The 26,169-nt window shown below is 39.1% G+C and overlaps 3 protein-coding genes across 5 annotated transcripts in view; all 3 read right to left on the reverse strand.

The window, feature by feature from the left end:
* The window catches only part of tafa4b (TAFA chemokine like family member 4b), a 42,950-nt gene extending 41,126 nt beyond the window's left edge, over positions 1 to 1,824 (reverse strand). Inside the window, exons 1-2 of one of the 2 annotated variants that reach the window (XM_057362128.1) lie at positions 1,683 to 1,824; positions 1,359 to 1,508 (exon numbers count right to left, since the gene is read on the reverse strand). The gene's annotated coding sequence lies outside the window, so the exon portion shown is untranslated. Of the gene's footprint in view, positions 1 to 1,358 lie in introns of both variants that reach the window. The other variant, XM_057362127.1, reaches the window with a different exon arrangement.
* Positions 1,825 to 4,894: 3,070 nt separating this feature from the next.
* Positions 4,895 to 17,820, reverse strand: eogt (EGF domain-specific O-linked N-acetylglucosamine (GlcNAc) transferase). Of its 2 annotated transcripts, XM_057362119.1 has the most exons (16): positions 17,761 to 17,820; positions 14,489 to 14,730; positions 14,129 to 14,229; positions 13,176 to 13,284; positions 12,786 to 12,880; positions 12,536 to 12,640; positions 11,903 to 12,009; positions 11,701 to 11,804; positions 11,068 to 11,160; positions 10,916 to 10,987; positions 10,275 to 10,361; positions 8,977 to 9,045; positions 8,723 to 8,784; positions 8,508 to 8,627; positions 6,901 to 7,003; positions 4,895 to 6,225 (listed from the first exon to the last, which is right to left on the reverse strand). In XM_057362119.1, the coding sequence occupies exons 2-16, from the start codon at positions 14,684 to 14,686 to the stop codon at positions 6,079 to 6,081; spliced, it is 1,572 nt and encodes a 523-aa protein (XP_057218102.1). In that variant the 5' UTR covers positions 14,687 to 14,730; positions 17,761 to 17,820; the 3' UTR covers positions 4,895 to 6,078. The 2 variants fall into 2 exon arrangements, with proteins under 2 accessions (XP_057218102.1, XP_057218104.1); XM_057362121.1 differs by lacking the exon at positions 10,916 to 10,987.
* An 812-nt stretch (positions 17,821 to 18,632) lies between these two features.
* On the reverse strand, positions 18,633 to 25,524 carry tmf1 (TATA element modulatory factor 1). The gene is made up of 17 exons (XM_057362593.1): positions 24,983 to 25,524; positions 23,470 to 24,812; positions 23,249 to 23,352; positions 22,841 to 22,967; positions 21,987 to 22,092; positions 21,723 to 21,865; positions 21,426 to 21,592; positions 21,171 to 21,327; positions 20,882 to 20,974; positions 20,547 to 20,703; positions 20,228 to 20,420; positions 20,090 to 20,159; positions 19,865 to 19,957; positions 19,634 to 19,750; positions 19,230 to 19,379; positions 18,982 to 19,107; positions 18,633 to 18,839 (listed from the first exon to the last, which is right to left on the reverse strand). Exons 1-17 carry the CDS (start codon positions 25,116 to 25,118, stop codon positions 18,696 to 18,698), a joined length of 3,426 nt encoding a protein of 1,141 aa, XP_057218576.1. The 5' UTR covers positions 25,119 to 25,524; the 3' UTR covers positions 18,633 to 18,695.
* Positions 25,525 to 26,169: the final 645 nt, after the last annotated feature.

Below are 26,169 nucleotides of genomic sequence, written 5' to 3' on the forward strand. Positions count from 1 at the left end.
AGCTCAGAGAGCAGATCTGTCCAGCTGAGCTGCTCACAATCCGTGCCTTATCTATCAGAGATCCCCCCGAGCATCCCCCCATCCCGCCCTCCTTTTGTGACTCCAAAAGTGTGCTAGGCCTCCCATGAAGAGGAGAGGAGAAGAGAAGGATGGGTTAGGAGTTAATGCTAAAACAGAACTGACATCAATAGAGAAGAAACCAATCGACTGCAGGTAGGCAGCCCTTCAGATGTTCTCTTCTAGAATGCACATGCCCTCTGTCACCCTCTCTCTCAACGGGAACACTGTGATGCAAGGCCCAATTGTAAGGGATGGCAGTGTGTGGTAGAAAGACAGGATAAAATATAGACGGAAAGTAAGACATATGCAGATCCCTTGGTAAGCACAGGTTTCATTGAGTAATCACCTCGGGCTCAGCTGTGCTGCTTGGATCTTAATGTGAGTGTCGATGACAATTAAGTCGCTTTACATTCTCGCCCAACCTCTGCCTCTCTCCACTAAACTAATGACACAATTGTCTCTGCCAGGCACCGCTAAGGACGCGAAACAAAGGGGAAATAATTACTCCCTCTCAATACCATTTGGAGAGAACAATTGGCCAAACAGCTCGTCGGTAGAGGGGGTGGAGACGGAGGTGAAGAGCTATTATTACATGATGTGGGGAGGCTCTCATTACCGCGCCAATTAAATTGCGTCATGGCAGGAGAGAGTGCCTGTCATTCAAGCGATCAGCACTTGACTAAACGGTTCCTGTCGTTTAATGTACTGGTATACCAACTATGGACTTAAAGACTAACGCACATCCAGCTGTTTTCAGTGAAATTTGGTTGCCTGCACCTGGTGCATCTGGTTCGGCGCTACGAGCGCACTGCGCTTCAGCCGCGCACTGGAGATGTTAACGACAAGCATTTAAAACGCCAGATCAGTGGATCGGGCTTGATGATCGTTCAGCTGGTGCTAAGCAGCATAGAAACGCCAGCTTATTTAAACCCGTAGAGCACCGGTGTACTCGCATGCTAAACCATTTAATTTACCACCCAAACTGCTTCAGTTGAGTGAATGATCAGGACCGAGCGACTCCAACAACTAAATACTCTAAGCGCGAGTTGATATCACGACGATGGTTAAAATCAGTTTAATATAGTACAGCCATATTTAGAAACATTTGTCAAAATCATTTGGAAATGATTTTCACTGTCTGGATAATGGGGCACATTACGCACGACCTCATATGTAAAGTTTTTATCGTCATCAGCCCTAGTTTAAATTGCGTTTGGATGGCAACCAACCACATCGTTTGCATTAAAAACCAAGTCATTGTTTTGAGCTGAAAACAGAGAGAAAAATAATCAGTTTACCTGCGTTTATGAAAGCGAGTGCATTCTTCTTCAAAGTGTGACAGAAGTCCAGGCGAATGCTTTAAAAGAGATTACTTTCTACTCACTCCAGCGAAGCTCGACTTCAAACTGCAGGTCGAGCTCACTAGCCGCCTGTCCATCACACGGACCCTGAGTGGGCGAGAGCGAAACGGAGATGAAGAGTTCATAAACCGAATTTGCCCATTATTTTGCGCATCTGTCCGCAACCCATCAACGGCAGGATAAATGACAGGGAAAGTAGGTAAACGAAACGCATCGTTTGAATCTCGCGTAAATCCATGTGGAGGTTAGTAGACTAATGACCTTATAATGCTCCAGACATGCTTGTCAGGTTATTAACAGCTGTGTCCCCGCGAGGCGAGGTGCGCGTCACACGCGTCCCGGAACCGCTGGGACTGTGAGTGATGGGGAAGTCTGCGATGATAACCGCGCGTCGCACACTCCTCCAGAGCTGCGATCGATTTGACAAGAGAATTGCGAACTTGCCTTGGCTATTCCGCGCACGTGCGTCGGCTGCACCCCCGCCCCGCGTGCGATTTTTCAAGTAGCCACGCTAACTGATGTCATAGCTTACAAGTGTTGAAGTGAGAGGCTTTACTATGACAACCTCGTCAAAAGCGAGTGAACATGTTTATATATGGATGCCATAATTGTTATTAAAATACCTGCCACTAAAAACAGTTAATCCTGTGCTCAAACAGGTACATTTTTTGGAGATCGATTTTGCCCATTTCTTTCAGTCTCCCTGCGTGGGCTTCTTTGAATTCGATAAAACATTTCTATCATGGGGCAAATGGTATTATCAATCGCCAATCACTGTCTGTCACTCCTCAAGGATGAGTCCTGTGGGTGAAATGTAATCTCTGTTGTGAATTGAGAGGATGTTCCATACCAGATTTTGGATGTCTGCTACCTTGCGTGTAGTTCAGGGGTTTAACATCTAATGCCCCTGAATGAGTGTAATTTCTCATTGTTACGCGCACGTCTGTGGCTGTGACTTGAGAAATGAAAGGTCTGGGTTAAGCCACCTACACACCAAAGACTTTCTAAACTATAATATGCAGGGAGACTCGATCTTGAATGCTGTATAGAAGTGGTCTCCACTATATGAAATTGTATTCTTTTGCTCTTTTAGGTATAAAAAGGAGATGAAAGGGGTACTCAGTACAAGATGAAATATAACCCCACAGAGTCTTCTTTTTAAGAGTACGGCCATTGCACTCAATATCCCATGCTATTTATTTTCACCATTGAACATCCTCTTTGGCCCGGACATTTACCTAATAAAATATTAACCGCAAACAACCTTGTGAAGCTCTCCTATCTTCACTGCTTGTTTTCATGGGCAAAAAATGCTGCCCTATAGCACTTTTCAGACGGAATGTATCGAGTCGTATCACATATTGCGGCGCAGTGCGCAAAATATTTAGACACTGAGCACGAGACGAGTGTGCAAGCGATGGAGTCACCCGTTGACCTGCGAAAGAGGAGCTGGCGGAACCAAAACGGCATAAACTTGTCCGTTGACGCCAGAGCATTACCAATGACAATCAATGCGCACAACACAATATAAAGACAATATAAGTTTTGCCATTATTATCTGTTTCTTGTTAAACCTAAGATATTTTAATGCAGTTCGAGGGAAGGATAGATAAAGTTTACACCGCAGTTCACGACAGGGGTTCGTTTCAGCACCACGGACAGCACACCTTGCGCGAGCTCATTTATTCTTGAAAGTCACCCTTTAACTTTTTGCCTTGGGACAGCAATGACTAAAGCGCTTATTTTAGATTTATTTGACGGCCTACATGGCGCAGTTGACTTCAGTCCCACGATTATCCTGCGTATGCCCTCAGAGTTTAACGCACATGTTGTAATAATGCTGATAATGTAGAATTGGAGGCACAAATGTCTTTTATCTGAAGACTTGTGTCATAGGATCCCCGCTGAGACTCCTTCTTTCTGCGTTCTCTCTGAGGAGTGAGCATTATGGAAATGTCTAATCATAACTTGAGAAATATTTCTCCCAACACAATCAATATTTCCAGATTTATCCTCTGAAAGAGAGCGTTTTCTTGCTTTGTGGGACGCCTGTTGAAGCGGGTATGTAAGATGAGCCGTTGGTAATTGATTATTTCTGTTGGTTGGTGAGAATTTTTTTGTTCTTCGTGAGATGAATTAGATTAAGCCGCGTTGGTACACGCAGGATAATGGATATTATGCATAAAGACAATGGATGATGGATGATGGAAACAAACCTAATCTGCATTTCACAACAAGAAGAGGAGAATCGTAGCACTCTGTCGAATGTCAGAAGGAAAATTCATTTCCTGAAATATCGACACTCAGGGAAGACGGATAAAAGAGACTCTGCCTCCAAAAGACAAGAAAGTTGGGGCCACAAGCAAGCAAGCTATAAATATTGTTTTTTTCCTCACGAAAATCTATACTGGAAGTGGTAACCCCAGAGGCGCTTATTTACATGATGTAAATAACTACAGTGTGTAGTGAGATAGGGCTCGAGGAGCGCATTCCTCCAGTACGACGAGTACTGGCGCGGTAATAATTGCTCTCTCCCCAACAATTCCACCAGTGACATCCCATTACTTTAGACACGACAAAATAAGGCCACCCGCGCACGAGAAAGAATTCACTGAATAAGACATGAAGGGGAAAGTCTGCCGTTATTAGCTGCGTGAGGTTCATCATTAGAAAGCAGTGATACGGAGTATAATCCTTCACGAGAGCCGCGAGCTCTGCCGTTACTCGCTGTAATTACAGCGCGCGTTGCGCATGTAATAAACTGTCTGTGTGCTCGAGCACGCACTCATTTAGCCTTGATCTGACAACGGAGAGACAATGAAAGCAACATTTGTTCATCATTTAAGTGTGAACAGGGTGTGGGTCGTGAAAAACAAAAAGAAAGAATGACATATCGTGTCTAATGTGGCCTACATAATGTATTTAAAGTGTTAGGCGAACTTTGTCCTAATTATTCCTGACCAAGTTAAGCAAGTTAACAGCAAAGCATGACACCATCTAACTGTATGTAAGTGGGAACGTCAGCACTCGCCCGGTGGGCACTTGATTCAGAAAATTTAGGAAGCGATACGGAATCATTTGTGGTGTTGTACTGCCATCTAGCGGTCATAAAACACAAGTGACAGAGCGTCAGTGGAATTTTGGGTTATGTGAGAGTAAAAAGAAAGACTTAAAGGGACAATTCCTTCATAATTTAGTCACCTTCATGTCACTCCAAACCTGTATGACTGCACCAAACAACACTGGCTTAGGTTGATTTCCATTGTAAAAACGCAAGCCCATGGAAACTCAAAAAAGTTTTGTTTCACAGAGGAAAGTCAAACAGGTTTCAAACAACATGAGGGTGAATAAATAATGGCAGAATTTTAATTTAAGGGTGAACTGTCCCTTTAATAAATAAAACACACTGCTTTAAAAAGTTCTTTCTAGGGCTTTATTTTTAAATCACTGTCCTAATTTAATAATTTAATAAAACTAATTTAGTTAGATTTTTTTGTGACATACCAACAAAAAATTATTTAAGTTACATGTTTCAATTAAACCTTGCATGTACAAGTTGTATGTCCAATTCATGTTTTGATGAAATAATTTCAATTTCATGTTATTTCTTTACATTTTTGTTCAAAATACTGTATGTGGTGTGTGTCGTTACAACCCAAATCAATGTCATTCATTTGTCATTTTTTGCAAGTCTGTGAGAATGGTGCAATAACAGACAACAGAAGATATGTTTCGAACAGTTTCATATCAACCTTTAAAGTGGATGTACATACAAAAATATTCACATAAAAAAGCACTGCGTCTATTTTAAATAACATTGTTTAAAAACTCATTATATCCGTTTATAAATACTTTGACTTATGACATATTGGAAGTGAAAATTATGAAATAAATTCAATATTACAAGACAATGTTCAGCAAATATGGTAATTTCATGTAACTTTTTGGAGAGCCTAAAATACTGATAAAAATACTTAAAAACAATACTGCAACAATAGTTCAAATGGCTTAACCAATAGTACTGAAATGATAAATCCCTTAACAGTGCTAATATTCCAAGAGCTAAAAATGACATTCACTTGCTACAGATAAAACATTAACTATGTAATAAATACGAACCGGAGGTCATATCCTCAGCATTAATACATTAAAAAGCTAAATAAAAATACTCACAACATAACGATGACACAAAAACTTGAGTTACAAAAAGTCCTTGATTTTTTTAGGTAGTGTCACACAAAAGTATGTGGTAAAATACAGGAAGTGCAAACCCAAGCCTGACATCAGATTACCTTCACATTCAAGCAAAAATTCCCGTCAAGAATGTGTGCTTGAAAGGTTAGAAATAAATGAATGAATTAAAAATCTTTAGCTATTCTGAAATAAGTTACAAATCTACACTTAGATCTAAAAGCGTAAAGTCTGCAATATTTTTTTTATATCCACACATACTTAGGGAAGCTAAACATCTGAAAATGACCAATCACACCAGCCAATCTGCAAGAGCCTACAACAGACAGAAAATCAGAAACAGGACTGGTTAAATAAATAAAACATCTTTTTTTGTTAATGTTGTTTGTGCTTTCACGTTTGAGACATTTGTCTTTGTAGGTAATGGTTACAGTATCAGGAGTGTGGACAGTTAATAGGAGTGTAACTACAGTTCATCCCGGGCTTGTTTCGCATGCCACTTCGGGTGCCGGGTTACGTGTTCAGCCGCTAACAGGACTAACCGCATAAACTCCTCTATGTCAAAAGAGTAGTTTGTAAACTTAGGATGTTCCCCAAGAGTTGGGTGATGACCCTGAGACAAAAACAAAACAAGCACATAAAAGTAAATCGTAAGTAAAATCTTAGAACTTGCATATAAATTAAAAATTGATATTAACTGCCATTATTTGCAGTACAACGGCCCTCAAAAGAATTAAGCCACGATTAAAAATGTATGAATGTCACTGCATTCGACAAAATATACAACACCATGTGGCATCTGAAAAACAAATACGTTACACCAACTGGTCCCAAGGTCATTTTTAGTGGACGTATGAAGTCAGTTCCCCTTACACATCATCGAATTTACTTTGCATATGTTCCAATAAATTTACCAGAAAGTGTTGATTGTATTGGTTTGAACGGCACAAATACTGTTTTATCATTTATCAAAATGTTTTGCTTGTGCTACTTTTTTAAATAAATGTCACTTGGTTTGATGTCTAATGTTTTGACATTCGTGCATTTAAGTATGACAGAATCCACTTTTTTTGTTATAAGTCTACTGTAAAACTTCCCATCATCTCTTACACAGAACATGTTTTGTGTGCTATATAGGAACGCTGAGATTTAACACAGTACATTGGAGTGTTTCCAGGCACCAGTCTGTGTGTGTGTGCGTGTGTGTGCGTGTGTGTGTGTGTGTGTGTGTGTGTGTGTGTGCGTGTGTGTGTGCGTGTGCGTGTGCGTGTGTGTGTGCTCTCTTCACCTTATCCTGAGGGAACACTTTGTTCCTTTTTTGCCAAGTCATGTAATGGACCCCTCTCAGTCGGGCCAGATCGCGGTAGCAGCTCTCATCTTGACAGTTGTACCTGTGGAATAAAGGAAGAAGAATGCTTTACGTCCCACACTTAGCAGGAAGCGCCCCACAAAGCCTCCGCAGACTCAATTTGATGGATAACTGTTTAATTAGGCTGTATTTCACTGTCACACAGACACTCAGCTCAGTTAGAGATACTTTCCTTCCCTCCTCCCCAATACCCACACGCAATACATTAGACGGTATATTGTACGGCACAGAAGGCAGATTTCACCCACGTGAATGCTGGAGTTGATTAATGTGCCAGTTAGATGTACACCATCACACGCTTTCTCAAAATCAGCATAGGGTGCCAGATTAACAGACACATACTAGAGAACGATGTCTTACGCAATGATATTTTAATTTATTAGCGGTGAAACTGAAATAAACTTTGAAAAGAAACAAGCAAGCAAGCAAGCTGCACACAAGAAATGTGTAGATTATATGGTGTATTAAATGGTGCTCGTTACATTTAAAGGGACAGTTCACCCAAAAATGAAAATTCTGTCATCATTTACTCACCCTGAAGTTGTTCCAAACCTTTAAATGTCTTTGTTCTGATGAATACAAACAAAGATTGGATTTGGAAAAATGTTAGCAACTGACATTCCTGGGACATCATTGACTACCATAGTAGAAATAATTATTTGATCATTTTTCTATTCTGTTGAAAACAAAATTAGATATTTTAAAGAATGTAGGAATGCAAACAGTTCTAGGGCACCTTTGACTACTATTTTTATTTTTCCTACTATGGTAGTCAATGATGTCCCAGAAATGTCAGTTGCTAACATTCTTCCAAATATCTTTCTTTGTATTTATCAGAACAAAGCCATTTAAAGGTTTGGAAAAACTTCAGGGTAAGTAAATGATGACAGAATTTTCATTTTTGGTTGGAGTATCCCTTTACGTTAAGGGGGTTGGATTTCCAGGCAACACACGAACTGCTAAAACCTATTCTGAATGCACTGAATTTGTTCTAAATAAAAGCATCTAATGCATCAATGCACTGCAATTCATGCATCAATACACTCCTTATTTAGTATTTTTGTCTTGTTTTCCAGTACAATTTTTTTTTGGAAAATTAGGCAAGTTCATGCTAAAAACAACCAAAAAGAAAAAGAATGAATTAAGTATAAAGAGTTTATTTTCTAAACCCCGTTAACAGATATTTACATAAACTTGACTTCTATCTTCTGTCATTTTGTCTCTGAAGAAAATGTATTTTGATTTAAGAATTGTTATATGTACTGCAAAACAACACTAAAGTACAAAGTATGAAATTGGTGTTTTTTGCAGTGTGCAGTTAACTTTTAACCTTTTTCTATTTCTACAATCACTATCAAAGTATGATGTCAGAAAAAGTGTTAATACTCTCATTAAAACACTTGAGTGCATATTCTGAAACTCTACAAAAGTTGAAACCAAGTCTTGCTCGTGAAGCCAGCCCTTCAATGGCATAAAGTTGAAGACACAGTTCACTTAGTGAGCAGAGAGGTACACACGCCACGTACAATTCAAATATGACGGCCCAGTCGGGAAGGAAGAGAAGGTGAGTCAGTCCGGCTCCGTGCATCCCAATGAAGACATCAGAGTTGTGTGTGATGTGGATCTGCTCCAGGAACGGCATCTCTCTACGAATACACATCACCTTTCAATCGCTGCTGTGGTCCACGCCAACATCAAACCAAATCAATAATTTAAAGACAATAAAGTTGAATTCACTCACTTGTATTTATAATCCACGACTCTGACCTCAAAAGAAGGCACAGTCTTCAGAGCATTTATAAACTGCACACACACATACAGCAGGGATTCAGAGGGAGATTAACGAGACCTCACACTCATGTGGACAGAGGCCAAGTATATCGAGAATTTTTTACCAAGCAGGGGTCTCCGGCAAATAAGAGTTTAAATGGGCAGTTGAGGAAGCGGAGTGATAAATCAATGATGAGAAAAGAGAGGGAGAGATGGAGCACTCACCTCCTGCTGGTTTATTATCCTACGATACTCAGTGCTCCTTGCCAACAGTGTGACACGGACTTGGCCCTCCTGACACAGTGAAAAACATCACATTCAGTGCCTAAATATATATGTACATTGCAATATATATTATCCATTGACAATATGCAGTTATATCAAAGCTAAAACTGCTTTTAATGTCGGTGGTTGAAAACAAAGCAAATGTGCATAATGTGAGCGACACAGACAATGTGGAGTAATAAATTATACAACAGTGCCATCTACCGACAGATGATCATAAATTTCAAAATATCTCTTGAACTTCCCCGTTAACGCAAGCACAGAATATGGCCTTCGAGTCAAAACGTTATTGCAACTACCCAAGAGCCTGTGGCACAGATTACTGCGTCTATGGCCTTTACTAGATAATATTTTATGACCGATGGTCTTCTATAAAGCAACATTTATATTTGTGTGTGTGTGTGTGTGCGTGTGCGTGTGCGTGTGTGTGTGTGTGCGTGCGTGTGAGTCTGTCAGGAAGACAAAGATGTGAGTCTGAGTGATTTGATGCGCAGATGAGAAAGGGTCAAGGCCAGGTGCACATAACAACTGCCCCGGATTTATGCCCGTTGTGCGGTGTAGCTTGGTAAACAGAATACAACAGATCCAAAGTGAGATTTTTATACTGTGAAAAGTTCTTGCCAGTGCAAAAGTAGCTGGTGTTGTGTGTGGTTGCCAGTGTGTTGTAGATGGTTGCGAGGTTGTTGTTGTTAAGTCTTCTGAATGGTTGTTATGTAAAGGCCCAATACAAAATATCCTAACTCCAATTATAAAACTGTCGGTTCTGGTCCTTGATTCTGATTGGTTGAGCCGAGTTCTAAGCCGTTATAAAATACCCCGATTTATAACGGCTGACCGCATTACATTGTCTAAATATCACTTAATTTACTTTATTTTATGAAACCTTGCTCTAAGGGGGTTTTAGGGACTCCGCTTCGCGTCGTGCCACAACGCCTTTAGCTGTTATAAAATGCACTGTAACACACTGCTTCGCGGGGCTTATTGCTTTAATATTTATAATAAGAAATTTGGGTTTGCATACATTTGTAAATTAGAATATACTATAAATATAACATTTAATTAGTATTTTTATATTAATTATATTATTATAATTAATAAGTGTATTAATTAATATTATAATTTAGCATTAGTATATGATATGTAAATTAGTGTTGTACATTCATTTAAGGACTGACTTCCTTTACTGACTTCTTCAAGATTTAAAGCATCATTAGTACTGTGTTGTTGCGTTTGTTTACCTTCGGCCCCTCTTGTGGGACACCGAGTCGATAAAGCACATGCTGGGAAAATGCCCGGAACATCCCTTCACTGTGACAGTCAGAGATCTTTCAAATGACACAAATATATGACAAAACAGTCACAAACACAGTGAAATCACTTACTAACCTAAGTCTTCCTCACACTTGTACGACATACGCTAAACACATTTTGCACACATGCACAAGGCGATGGAATAGAACAAAAACTTTCAGGATGATTAAGCGACAGCACCAGATGTTTTCAGCCTCATACAAAGCAAACATTCTGTATAACTCTATCTCTCTCACACACACACACATACACACACAGCTCAGGCGATATCACACAAAGATGCATTAAAGCCACACTATTGAACATTTGCTCACGGCTCCCCCATGTGGTTGATAAGAGCAATTGTCTGTTAACAGTGTCGTAAATAATGTCGCTGTATAATCTTCCCGTGGGCAACGCAAGTGTTACAGCAGACACATGAGAGCAGATGCAAAGCCGAGATGAACAAATGCAAAGTGAGAAAACAGAAAGAATAGAACAGTCACTCAAGAAAACACCAAATGAATTTTAGGATAAGCAAACACAAAAATCAAGAGAAATCTTTTTTGTGGATGATTAAGATACGCACAAGAGGGGTGTTGTAGAACAGACCGTAGCGCATTCTCGGAAGGAGAGAGAAAAACGCATCTTTTAAACACACCTGTGAAAAACAAGAATTTAGAAAAAGCCCAAAGAAAGTAGGAATTTGTGAGAAAAAGGTAAAAAAAACTTTTTTTTTACCCTTTTGGAGTCAAAGTTTTTAAGGTGAATGATGTCATGGTCTGAGAAAGCCCGCCAGGTCTCACTGAACAGGTCGCCATATCCATACACACTCTGAGAAACAAGCCAAAATTATCACTTTATTTCATTGATTTAATTCATTTTTAGATTCTTGGCAACAATGTTAAACACGCATTTCTATATCTTATTTTGTCATCTTTTATTTGGCTCCTTCAGTAATATTGTTCGATATAAAAAAGTCTCCCCCCTTCATTCTGCTCTTTTTTCCTTGCCCTTGAAACACTAACATCTGAACAATAGACAGGATAAGGTCTCTTTGTAAGTCACTCTATTTTCTGCCCACTATTTCCTTTTTATTTTTTCAGCAAAACACCACCTGAACACATTTTTGCTCTCTAAACAGATCTCTCCAAACCATGGCTGACAATATACAATGGTCTGAGAAAAAGTCCATTTAGCATGTAGCATAATAACATTCTACATTTGCTTATAGAATCACTGAGATGGTCCAAAGACAAAATCCTAAACTTTTTTTTATAGAATTCTATTTTAATCACACTTTACACCCCCACTGCACTGGAAAATATAAAGAAATAAAAAATTGTTTGTTTGAGTATAGAAGGGAACGCTTACTGTGTCCCACATGACAATGTTTACGTCACGGCTGAAAGAATTGTTGAGGTGTTGAGAGATGTAGAGGTTAACAAAGTCACAGAAATGATGGTACATGTTTACACCTGCAAAATACACAGACAAAATCTTAGTTATTATTTGACTAAGCTAGTTATTCATAGACCTACAGGTCCATTATCCACAAACATAAAAAGATCTCTACCTGCATCCAGCTTCATAAATACGGTTGGTCTATCGATGATGACATCACAATGCCCGTCATCTAGGGGGATGAAATCAAGCTCTGAGTATGTTTGCAATTCTGCAAACCTGAAAGTGTAAAAAACAGAGACCTCTGAGTGCTGGAATTCTTCGCGTATACAATCAAGTCATTACAAAAATGATGACGTCTTATACCGAAGTTTATAATAATAATAATTTACAAGTATATAAAGTGGTTTTAGGGCTGTCAAATGATTAGTCACGATTAATCGCATCCAAAATAAAAGTTTGTGTTTACATAATATACAGTATGTCTGTGTACTGTGCATATTAATTTTGTATTTATAAACACGCATACATATTTAGGAAATATTTACATGTTATTATTTATATTTCCTAATAATTTCAATTATATTATACATAAATGTTTATTAATTTTTATATTTGATATATTTCTTAAATATATGCATGTACAGTATGTGTACTTTTTTTTCAAACATTATTTTATTATTATTTTATTTTTATTATTATTATTTATTTCATTCTATTTTCATTTTTTTCTGGATACGATTATTCAGGATTAATCGTTTGTCAGCCCTAGTTTTGCTACTTCTATTTTGAAAAATGTCATTACCAGGACTGAAGAGGACTTTTGTGTGTCCCTTCTGAGGCCAGTGCTTTACTATTAAGTCTGCAGTGACCACCAGTCTCGCCCGTTTCCAGGAAATCCTCGTTATACCTGCAGTGACATGAGGAAGAGGAACTAAGGATGAGAGAAACAGCAGGGACTCGTTCAGACAGGAAGTTCTCACAACTTTGCCAGACAGAAAACAACAGATTTGCATTTTCCTTGACCTCCAACAACCTCGAATGGCATCACTGACCTTTCATGACCTCTGCGGGGACTCCGCAGATCAAGGTACAAGTTTGTGGCCCTGCAGAACTGCATGTGACTTGAGCATTTTAAAGAAGAATCTCCCTGGGAAAATTTCGAAAGATGTCAGTAAAAATCACTTTCCAGAGGATTTGAGTTATAAACTTGTATTTGCATGTTTGTGCTCAATATGGTTTGAACATGCTGAGGTAATAAAACAGGCCGCAATCCTTATAAACCTTTGTAAGCTCCGTTTTGCTCAACAGATTCTGTGCCAAAAACCTCAGTCAACCTGAGGTGCACAGCTCAACAGTCATGTACAGGTAAGATGGGAGTTTTAGTCATATGGAGAAACAGAGAAAAAATAGAGAAGATAAGATGGAAAGAAAGAGAAGCTCACAGGAGTCAAAGGTTTGCACAATGTCTTCATCTCATTGAGTCTCTCCTTCACATAGCCAAAATCTGCCTGCTTCCAGAATAATTCCTGTGCAGCTTCAATAGAGTTCGCCCTAAAGAAAGAGAACAGAAAGAGGCAGCCGTTATCCATACTACAAGCCAAAACATAATCTAAACAAAACTTATTGCTTACAAAATCTTAAAGGAATGTTCAGGGATAAGGTCTATTGAGAGTGTCAGGGGTCAGGTGATTTATCAAATATTAGATTTTTGAGTATTAAAGAAAAGAATTCTCAATTTTGCATGATTTTTATAAGTCATTACTATTGGTCAGTGTTGGGTGTAACTAGTTATTAAGTAATTAGTTACTGTGATTTAATTACTTTTCCCTTTAAAAAGTAAAGTAAGGGATTACTCTTGTTTTTTTCTGTAATTTCATTACAGTTACTTTGGATTGATATAGGATATAGAAAGTAATAAGTGATAAGTAATTAAATACTTTTTGGACAGAGTAATTTGTACAGTAAGCTAATTACACTATTGAATATTTAATTAGTAACTAGTAATTAATTATTTTTTCACAGTAACTTACCCAACACTGCTATTGGTCACCCTTCATGTTGTCTGTGGGTTTTGCAAATTCTCAATCAATAAAAGGTATTAAAAAGAATGTTTAATTATTTAATTATTGAAAAACAAATTCTGAAAAGTAGGAATTCTGAAGATAGAAGCTTTCAGTCCAAGAGTGATGATATGTTAATCTAATATAAAGTAAGTGAAGACTAGGTTTACGTTTTTCCTCTGTTTTTGCACTAAACATGTTAATTGTTCTTTTTAAATCCTGCTTTTAAAAGCCATTTATTCTACAGCAATACTAAAACATATTATCAACATTTGGAAAGTATGTTATCATATCATGTGTCACTTCTTGGATAGGTCAGAGAAGAAAAGGCATACCATCCAGAATCGAGGCTGGTACACACAGGATAACTAAAGTGGTGTTCTGGTAAGCAGTTCTTTTCATAACCCCAGCAGGCCTTCCTGTGCAACATAGCATCCTGCCACAACAAACGCAGAAGATACCATCACCTTATCATACATTAGAATCATCTTATGACGCTACAGCACCCAGAAAACTCCAGACAATTTCAAATACTTTGCAGTGTTGTATTTGCAGTACAAGCAAATCAAAAAGCATCTACAAAGAATAACATTTCTGTTAACATTTTTGAAGATAATTATGAAACTACAATCACACTTAGTTTTAGACCAACTTATGCAAACATTCAATGCTAAAAACAAGAGCAAATAACTTACTTTAAAAGGGCAAAGCGGATCCTCTTTGCAAAGCTTGGCCACACGTTTGTTGTTGTTCAGAAAGTATGGGATATGCTGCCGGGGCAGAGCCAGGCTGCTGTAGTCGAGCTGTGGTTTGTGGCTGGTGTCCCGGTCACCGTCTGTGGCGAAGATGGTTTTATAAGTACAGATCAGGCACAGAGCTACCAGCAGAAGCATAGTCCCTCAAGCCACATGGAAGGAACCACAGTGGCTCTCAGCACCTACAATCATTTGTAAGAAGAGAGAGAGAGAGAGAGAGAGAGAGAGAGAGAGTGTGTGCAAAGAAGTGACTAAGAGGAGAACAAACAACTCCAGAACTACCAGTGTGGGAACCTGCATCTTACTCAATGTGGAACTCTTACCACAGGAAATATTAATGACCTTTTTCCTTCAATTGTCTAAGCAATACGGCCAGGAATGAGGGAAATTAAAGGGGTCATATGGCGTGCTGCGAACACGTGTTTTTCTGAGTCTTTGGTGTGTTATAAGTTGCCCATGCATGTAAAACTGCAAAAATTTAAGTGTCTGAACAAAAGATTCATTCTATCTAAAAGCGAATGCTCACCCAGACCTGCCTGAAACGCCTCGTGTAACCACACCCCCACAAATCTATGTCAGTTCGGGGTATGATTTGACTAAGACCGCCCAAATATATACGCAAGTAAGGTTGGCGTACCTGTCAGTACAATTGCGTGGGAACATGTTCCAAATATGGTAAAAGGCGTTAACATTTCCGTCACACGCTTGCAGTATTCGACCAATCACTATGCACTGGTTAACTGGTCAATCATAGCACACCTCGCTTTTCAGATCGATGAGCTTTGTTAAAAATCTGCACGTTTCAGAGAGGCGGGGCAAAGAGGAGATACAAACATTCATGGTATGTGGAAAATACATCGTTTTTGAACCTTAAATCGTGTATACACATTGTATTACATCTGAAACAAACGATAATATTAGATAATAGCTGTGTCATTTGACCCCTTTAATATCAAAACAAGTACACATTCTGCGCATAGCTTGTGCAATGAATGTGTGCTACACAACCACAGACTTAAAATCCATAACAGAATTTATGAATGTCCTGAGGTGGTTCTCATTGAATTAACTTTGAAGTCCAGCATTGAAGATCACTCTATAAATTCATAAAGAAATTAAAACTTTAACATAATTGACATAGAAACAAACCAATCAAATAGAACAATATTTTAATAGTCATAACGGCTGGCTATTTGTAATTTATTAAGGTTTATTCGGGTTGTGTTGGGCAAAGTTGACATGAGGAAAAGACAGTAGGAAATCAAATTTGAGACCCATAAGATTATTAATCATAACCATAGATCTTTATCATCTTTTAGTGTTCTCGTGAACATAAGCTCTAATACGCTCTGGTTATTTATACAGCAAAAGCGAGCTTTACTTGACATGTGCAGGCAGCTGCTATACAAGCACTATAGAAAGCTGCAGGGCTTTCCCTTTAGCCTGCTGACCCTGCCTTACAAGGAAAAGCACCAAGGCGCCTGTCAGAAGCAAAGTGTTCTCCTTAAAATAATAGTGGTTTACCTAAAGTATGCCTAACAACCTCCATTTTTGTGACAACCATGATTTAATAATAATATGTAATATTTGACTCAAATAAACACAATACATAACTAACGTGATTGCTACGGATTATATTATTATAGTTTTAAAAGTTTTACTAAAGCTAAAACTAAACATTTTTCTTAATTGAAACTGAATTATATATTGGTTTAAATTTTATTTGAAAAACTAAGGGATTAGAAATGTTGTCCCAGAAATAAACTGAAATAATAAGTTGGAACTGTTAAAGTGATTAAGTGAAAATAAATGAAAAATAAAATAAAAATAAACTAACATATCAAAGCTTTTAAACAGTGTAAGAAAAAGGTTTGTCATTTAAATGTCTTTTTAGACCATACTGGCTATTATCAAATAACCACAGCTTTATACTGTAGTAACAATATTAAGCGCAAGAACTATATGGCATTAAGAGCAAAAAACATGGTAAATGTTGTAAAAAGGAAACTACAGTTGATATGTTGCCTTATGACAATGCAATTTAAGGTTATTACAAAGTTATAACCGTGGGAAAAATACATGTCAACTGGTGTGGTGCTGTGTGAGTCTCATTCAGAAGCCCTGAGAACTTCAAATGAGTGAATCCAAAATTATGTCACCATGGTAACACGATAACATAAAAAATAACTATTGTTACTACAATAAAACGTAACTTTAGTATTAGTATCAACATTTTAGAACCAAAATAAAAACTGATGGAAAGACTTTAAAAGCCTTTCTTAAAGGAGATGCTTATTTTGTTATGACGCAGTAACCGGAGTAACTATTGTCACCATAGTCTATTTTAGTAGTTCTTCAACCAGTTTTTTAAAGCAGTGGTTCTCGAACTGGGGGCCCCCAAGATGGATCCAGGGGGGGCACAGATTTTGTGGCATTTTATGAAATATAGAAATTTATAATGAAATGTGTGCAATCAGACATCAGAAAAATAAGATCACCAACCAAAAGAATTGATGTTCCAGCAGTGTTTAACAGCATATATTTTGGTTGAACTAAAATTATAAGTTTAAGATTATAAATCTTTATTTGGGGAAGGGCTGCAAAAAAAAGATGCACTCTACACAAAGGGGACCTCAAGTTTGAGAACCACTGTTTAAAAGTACTATAGCTTTATGTAAGATGCATACTTTCTTTCTGAATGAGTCTCAGATGCGATCTGTCTGTCTACGAGTGACTTGAAAAGATTAAAGGCGCAGTTTCGCGAATCCCGATCCACATTGATCGCAGAGCAGCTCAGTTAAAACCCCACAGAAACACAGTAAATGCACAATGCTGGATGTAAGAAACTTTTGATGAACTTATCTACACTTCACTTTAACATTCAGAATAGAGGTTTATCAATGCGGCAATGGACGTAAAACACCGAATCCCATGTTCCTGGACACACAGCAATGTCACTGGATAGGTTTTAAAAACAATAATAATACAGTGTTGGATGGAGACCGCAGAAGCCACGACGGCTTGACGGGTTACCAGAGTAAAGTAAAGAGACTATCAGCTGTCCCACCTACAATTATGTCAGCGGCTTACTGACAAAAAATCATGTTAAATGATGTTAAATCAGCCGACCGCAACTCTGTTCTGATTATTCATACTTCAGAGCCAATTTAAGTAAAAATTATTAAGGTGTTTGTAAAAAAGTGTGAGCATACCTCCTTGGAGAAACTAAGAAGCAGTGGGTGCATTGAGGGATGCAGTCGCCATACTACCGGAAACTATAAGCCGGTATGTGTTACCGCTATTGACCGCAAGACGGCGCTGTCGGTCCTGGTTTAACACTGTTGACAAGGTTCAGATGTTAATCTTTTCTACAATGAAATAAGCGTTATATAACGTTAAAAAAAAAGCGATTAATGAATTAGTCTGTTTAATACTAGTCTCTTACTTTATTTACACATGTGCATAAAACCGTAAATACTCTAAAAGGCCTGACCTTGTTTCACTTGTAATTTTTGACAGTAGATATCATGCGTCATACAATATGACAGTGAAACGTTTTCCTGTACTTCTTACATGAGCTTCCCAACAGGAGGAGAAAGGTAAACGAGTGCAAAACAAGTCATTTAAAATATGTTGGAAATGAAAAGCAATCTAAAAAACGTATTTCTTTTTACACTGTAAAGTCAAAAGCAGTTTAACTGTGATTATCGGAGATGTGCAGCCTAGAGGATAAAAATGACAAATAATCATTCTGATTACAAACTAAACGCATAAATAATTCCCACTTCATTGTGCAAATTCAAGTGTTGTTACATCACCAAATCTAAACACCTATACACTGGTAGATATATAGTCATCTCTGTTATTTTAACACAATGTGGTTATTAATTCAGAAAACAAACATTTCAAATAAAACCCCATAGCCGCAAAAAGGAATCAGGTTTAGAACAAAACCCCACAGCCGTAAAAGGGTTTTAAATACCTTTATCAATGACTCTTCAAACACGTTGAACAAACTCTAGTCTTTTCTCAGAAAAAAATATTTTGAAGTTACTTGGTCTTTTATCACTAACGCTCTGGGATGCGTAACTGTAAAAGCACAATTACTCCTTCTACTGTGAATCTCTGTTTACAGCCTGCAAGTCCATTATTTTTTATTTTTTTTTAACAGTTCATCGATTTGTGTTTTGTACATGTTCTTCACATCCTCCAGGTCCAGACGTAGTTCCTCTGCTTCTTCTGCCTTCTCTCCATACATCTGCAGGATGGTGTTGTGCCTCTGCTCTAAGTCCTGCAATTCACAGTCAAACGTTTGGTTAAATGTGATACCGTGTACCTATCATTGTGTTCAATGATTCAAATAAGACATGGTTAAACAGCCTTAAACAGAATGAAGAGTGTATTTATTGTGCTTTTTTATTAAAGCTGTTCACCATAAGCTGTACTTTCAGTTTGGGAATCTCCTTCACTTGACCCTCCAAATCATCATTCTGATTGGTTAGTCTCACCAGCTCCTCTGACATCACGGTGCGGCTTCTCTCTAGACTGGCAATCTCTAACTGAGCATGAAGGATTATAAAGGAAAGCGACAGTGTGAATGACAATCTAAAATGCGTTATTTTCTATATTATAACTTGTAAACGCTGCTGTCATACTACAAAGATGAATTCAAGACCCACACCTGCAGCTGGGCTATCTCGCCCTCTCTGAGTTTTAACTGAGACTGGAGGCTCTCAATTACACTGGACCCACCGCCCAGCCGAGCCGCCTCATACAGGTTTGTCCCACTGATGGCCATTGTGCTGAAAGAATGGTCCAGAGAATCCTCCTGCTAAAAAAGCAGTCAATAAAATGATTCAATATCAACATACACTTATGTATACAATCTGTATTTATATACAGTACATCAATACTGTCATTTTTATGGCAAAAGCCAGTACAAGCATGGAGAATCATCAATGGATGACACGAGTATAAAGTAAACATGAATTGACAACAGACTATTAGATACTTGGGAGGAGAAACACTTACTGCTAGATGTTCCTGTGAATAAGCAAAGTGCATGAAATTATGAGATGAGCTCACCTGTGAGAATAGGGAGGAATGCAAGCCAGCGTGTTCGGTCCCACTGATGGAACTGGATCGGGACAATGAAGGAGTGGAAGATGCTAGAGCTTCACTTACAGACTGAGATTTTCTCTCCTGAAGACACAGAAACATACATACATCTCACCTCAGCTCAAGTCTGACTGGAGTCAAGTCTCTAAACACTTGCTGCGGAAAATCGTGTCTCGTCTTTTCATGCAGAATAAAAACCTTTTCTTTGAGGGCCTCTTGTGCAAGGTAGCATTTTTTCTTCTCTTGTTCCACCTTCATTTTTTCCATTTCCAGCTGGTTGGTGAGTAGCAACTAACAGGACCAAATAATGTAGACATTGAGAATGAGTGTGCGCGTGAGTATGTCTATACTTACAGAGCTCGAAAACTGACGTTTCACGTAGTACTTACTACGAAAGTACTAAAGTATGATAAGGAGCAGTACCTTCTCCTTCTTGGCGTCCTCCACAACTCGAGTGTGATCTGCTTTAAGATTATCCAGCTCCACACGCTCCCTACACATACAGAAATCAGTGTTCTACTTTGTTTAAGAGAACTTCACCGGTGCTGAAGACCTTCTTACCTGCTGAAGTCATCCTCCAGTTTTTCTCGCCTCATCCTCTCTGCATCCAGTTGACCCTGCAGACGCCCCTTATCCTGTCTCAACAGAGATGTCTGGGATTCTAAAGATGTGATCTGCGCTCTAATAGCTAGCAGCTCCTCTGTAGCTGAGCGTTCTTTCTCCACAGAAACTGCAAGCTGGGCTTGAGCATCAGCTGAGACAGATAAAGAAGTGTAACTCGGTCTTAAACCACAGATAACAAACATGACACCTGGTGAATTTCACATACCGTATGGTTTATTGTTTGGATCAACGGACGGATGACATGAGCAAGTCTCACCTAAGCGGTCAGAGATGTTCTTCTCCAGTTTTTCCCATGATGTTGTCTGGGCCCCCAGCGTGGCCTGAAGGTTCTCTATCTGCCGAAGGAGGGGCCGTGTTGCTGAAGTAACACTCTGGCTGAGCTCCTGATTCCTGGTCTCTGCCTCTTGCAACCTCTGGACAGGAACGAAAAGTAAGAATAAACACAACACCAGATACACATTCATGAATCACTGTGCAAACATCAACTGCTATAAGGGTGTATGATTTTTGAGACCGAAGATTGTCCCTAAATCAGAAAGACGCTCCTTAAAGCAAAGCTTAGAGCAGTTTGAAAAGAGGATGCCTGGTTACCTGCTGCAGCTCACTGATCTCCTCTCTCAGGTAATCTTCTTTCTTGGCCTGCTGCTGCTCAGCCCGCTGCAGAGCTAGCCTCAGATCTGCCACCTGAATAAGTCAAAGTGAAACATGGCATGAATGCCAGCATCTGTCAATCAGCAATTAAATTAGGCTTTGTGCCAACTAGGTGAGCAACCAAAGTGTTTGGATTAAGTATTTAAACTCCATTACTACCAAACATTCCAATGCTGCTGTACAGTAACAGCAGAAACTGAAATAATTATTTTAGATGAGAAGGAGTTACCTGATTGGCCAGAGCCTCTTGTTGGAGGCGGGACTCTTCCTGGGCTTTTTCTAATGCCAGACTCAGCTCATCTTTCGCCTGCACCTCTCTGCTCAATGCCAGTTCCTGAGCCTCACTATCTTTGGTGGCATTGGCTTTGTGCAGCTCTGCTAACTCCCTAAACAATGAAACAATCAAATATCACCCAACTGGAAGAACAAAGATAAACAACAAAAATATTGTGACAGAGTGTCTATAAAAGTTTGGTAGATTTACTTGTAGGAACTGTCCAAGGCTGCTTCTAAACTGCGGTTCTTCTCCTGAAGCTCCTCATTGCTGGTCTGCAGTCTGCTTAATTCCTTCTCCTGGCGCTCGACCACAGCGTTCAGTTTCTTGATGTTTTCTCTGTGCTGCTTTTCTACTTCCTCCTTACCGTCCAGAACCTACAATCACCGCACATCACACACAAACCTCTGCATTCTCTTCTCAGTCTGCTGACATTTGATATGGCCTTACCATTTGGGATACCAAATGTTCCCTCCAAGCTTTTGGGATAAAGGTTGTCTCTCTCACCTGCTGCAAGTGTTTCAGTTCCTCTTCCTGCTCTTTAAGTTTTCTGGTCTGTTTGGTGATCTGTGCATCACATTCCTTCTCTTTAACACGCAGTTTCTTTATAATGTTGGAGTGCTGCAACTGTTGTTTGGACAGTTTCTCGCCTAATCAAACAAGGAAAAGCCGAAAAGTAAATTGACATCATGACCCAGACCTCCAGGATCATACAGGAAGTGACATTATATGATCTGTCAATAAGGTAGTTACATGGCTAAAAAGTATCACCTTCTTCAAGAAGCTCTCGAATCTGCTCCTCCTTCTCTTTTATCAGTTCCAAAGTCTCATTTGAGTTTAATCTGCTCGCCAGTTCTTCTCTGAGGCCCTTAATTTCCTGGTGCCGTGAAATATGACCAGTATAAACGTAAACAGTATGCGGGTTTCCATCACTCTGGTTTTATTCGCATTTTGAAGTTTCGCATCAGAAACGAGTGATGGAAACTGCAAATTTCGAATTAAAAACCCTTAATTCGCAAAAAAGTTTTTACGCTCGCTTTAGGTGGTTTTTCTTTTTTGCGAATAATGGGAGATGGAAACGCATTTGCCGAATAAATTCCTCCAAAAAGTCACGTAACTGCACTATGAGACGGCGTAACCTGACTAACCAGAGTACTGATCTTGTTACACAGCATTAGAAATGTTGTTATGGTCATTCTTAAATGTCTGAGCAAAGTCGTCAAAGTATTCTGTAATTGCCTCTTAGAACTGTCACTACTGTGTTTCCCAAACAGCAGGCATCCACAAAAGCAGCGCATTTAATGTGTTTCGTAATCGTCGGCTTGCGCAATTATATATGAAAATTATTATATTCAGTGGCTTCTTTTACTTTTCTTATTGATATTTAGTAGCAGTTTATTAGGAAGTGACGGTTGACTAGTTGGATGGAAACGGTGCTTATTCGAAAATGTTTTATGCGATATTCCAATTTTGCGCATAAGCTAAATTCGCAACTTTGGATGGAAACCCGGCTAGTGTCATGTTCATGAAAAATTTCATTTAAAATCTCAAAACAACAACTAGAAATTTTAAGAATTATAATGTTGATTGAATTAAAAATATATAAAAAATATATATATCATCACCTTTTTGCCGATGTCTCTTTCTTTGCATGCGAGTTGAGCTTTCCTCTCAGTTTCTGCAATGCGCTGAGTAAACTCGTCTTTTAAAGACTGAACAGAGGAGCTTTCTTCCTTTAAATTGATCATCTCACTGTGGAAATGGTTTCATTCACTTAAAATAGAATGATATTCCAGTCTCATAACACGCATTAATAACCCATGATCTTGCCAACATGTATAAAATATGAAAGCATGGGCATATTGTATGTCAACTCAAAATTACAAATTCCTTACTATTAGAAACTGGTATCACAATGTCTGGGTTTCCTCAAGCTGGGTAAATATTATTGCTGCCTCCATTGGTTTCTATGGCCTAGTCAGTTATTAATCATTCGAGCATGTGTTTTCTGGAGTGTTCTTTCCTCAACTTACTCTTTGAGATTGTCATTGTCCTCCTCAAGTCTGGCCTTGTCTTTACTGACTGCAAGTAACTGTGATTCTCTCTTCTCTAGACGGCTTGAGAGCTCCTCAATAATCTGGGGAGATTACAAAAACAAAACAAACATTTCTATGTATAAAAGAGAGTGCACAATTTAATGTGCAAAGAACAATAACCTTCTATGATTCCCATCACACTAAAAATATTAGGCTACCCTTTGAAGCTCCGAAATCTGAAAGGCTGAAGGTCCCTGTTCTTCAGTGGTCGGTGATGTCACAGTTTCACTCGCATCAGTTTTTTGGTTGATCAGTGTGAGGTCAGTCTCAGGCTCCTCGTCAACTTCCTGTAGCTCGTCCGTATGTTCACAGTTCACCGGTGTTGCACTGCGCCCGCTCTCCTCCATCTCATTGTCATCCAGTGATTGGTCGTTCATCGACTCTGTCATTCCATCCTCCTCCCCCTGTTTGGTCTCAGGGGCTGACTGAACAGGAGCAGGCATGCTTCCAGCTGTGATGGAGGCTAAAGTGCGGTTACCGGGTATCTCATCATCAGAATTGACTTCACTGACGCTTCGGCTGTCCAACGACTGCACTCTAAATGAGTCGATGCGCTCGAAGGCATCTGAGGAGGAGCCGCAGCTTTCCGTGAGCTTTGGGTATTCGTCCAAACGGGGGAAATCGGCACACGTTGAAGCGGAGAGCAGCTGGAAGGAGCCCTGCATAAGGTGGAGCCCTGCTTTAGCCTCAGCGGTCTCCTGTCTGGAGCTGGCAGAGCTCTCGCTGAGCACACTCTCATGGTCCAAAACCTCGATGTCGCTGGTAGTGGAAGTCCCAGAGGAAAAGGCACTTACAGGAGGTGACGGGGTGTCGCTTTGTCTGTCTTCCGATTTAGCGTCTTTGGATTCTGGCAGGATTTCTTTAATCGGGACAGGCGAGCTTTTAACTGGATTTTTGCTCTCAATGGTCAAAGGTGGTTCAGAGCCATCAAAAACACTGGCAGATTCGGTCTCCGAGGAGGACAAAGGTACATTTGTGAGTGTGACATCACTAGTTAAAGCCAAGCCATCAGACTCTGTCCTGTCCACGCTGGTTTCAGTTTCCAAGGGTTGCTCCTCGGCAACGACCGAAGCTGGAACAACTAATTCTGCTTGTGATAGCACATTTGCTAAAGATGATGTTTGCTCCAAAAGCTCTGTCCCAGTTTGTATGGTCTCTGTGGTATCTTGACTGCTGCATCTTTTGAGGACCACCTGACCATGTGAATGAGAGTTTACACTGTTTTTGATTTCCAGTTCTTTATCCTTTCTAGCTGTTTTTTCCCGCAGCCTGCGGTTAGTCTTGGAAGGTGGCACAGACACCACCTTAGTGCTGCTCACAGTTTGTACATCCCCATGGGGCAGAAAGACACTGAAGAAATCCTCAGATTCATCAAGCACAGTCCGTGTGACAGGCTTAGTGATAGCCTCTGATGATGGGGGGAGAGTATTAGTATGTTCCTCTGTGGGAGAATTCCACTGGTTCATACCCCATCCTGTTGAAACCGGCTTGCCAGGTGCATCTGAAAAAGCATAAAAAGACAAAGGACTTGTAAAGCCGTAGTGTTGTTTATCGTTGTGTGAAAGGTCTTTCATGCCTGCCACTTCAAAGTAGATCGTCTTGTATTGGCATGGCAGTGTGTCGTCTAACAATCTTTTCTTTACAATTGAAATCATTTAACACTGAACCTACCTGCATAGGTCTGGTCGGTCGTGTCACCCCACTGGTCCTCTTCTTTGATGTCCAAAACTCTATCGATTGATTTCTGAGCAGTTGTCAGAGCTTGTTTAGCAAAACTAGACAGATGTGATGCGTTGAACCAACTCATATTGCTGTAATTTGCCCTGGTTGTGTACCAATGACGCAAAACGTCTACATACAACAAATCATTATTTAAAATGTCCCAAATATAAACTGGTTTACTCCCGAGCAAGGTTGGCGTGTAACGTTATGTATCTCTTAGGCCGTTGTCCACATTAGCTTAGCAGCTAATTCTGCTGCCAGAAACACTGACGCTGCGCTGACAGTCCTCATAAACCCATGTTACAATTAAAATCAACAACACCGATAAACAAACAGTGGGCTGAGCATAATTTTCGGCTTTGTTTACGCTTCACTCTGCCTCTACGTTGCACTTCTCAGCATTGTTTTGTTTAGTTCCTGTCTGGCTGCTCGAGCATAACTTCCTATCCACGTAGCACCAACATATTCTACATGCGACGTCAGAGCTACGTCACTCCTAGCGCAAACGATAAAATAAACAAAAAATAAATCACTATAGATTTTACAATAACAACATATAATAAAATAGAATCCTATTATAGTAACATTTTATTATCGTATTCACAAAATTTGTGTCGTAGTGGTATTAAAAGAATCAAAATCCCACCTTCTATTTGAAACGGACTCGATTTTCATATAATTTCATTATACTAAAAATAAGAAAACTAAAATGACATTGTAACTGCATAAGTGCTGTAAACGTTCAAGGCTCAGTTGCACAAACTTAGCCGCTAAATGCGTCTTAACAGCTATTCTCACAGACTAGGAATTAGTTAGGAATAATCAGTTACTTTTCATATTTCAATCAGCAGCCCAATCTTCCTTTTTATGTAACTGATTTAAAATTATAACCAGTATTGTATAAAACAATTAGATGACTAACTTGTAACTAAATACGTTAATATAAAATACAACAAATTTCATATCAACTTTAAAAAATACCTATGTTAGTGTATGACGTGTACGAAATTTGTAACCAGATAAAGAGTTGTTTCAAATCTGTATAAATTTCTTTCTAACACAGAGAAAGATATTTAGAAGAATGTTTATAACCAGACAGATTGTGTGTATGTAGACAGAAATAGCTTATTCTAAAG

Source organism: Triplophysa rosa, linkage group LG20 (genome assembly GCF_024868665.1).
Source record: "Triplophysa rosa linkage group LG20, Trosa_1v2, whole genome shotgun sequence".
Taxonomy (NCBI): Eukaryota; Metazoa; Chordata; class Actinopteri; order Cypriniformes; family Nemacheilidae; genus Triplophysa; species Triplophysa rosa.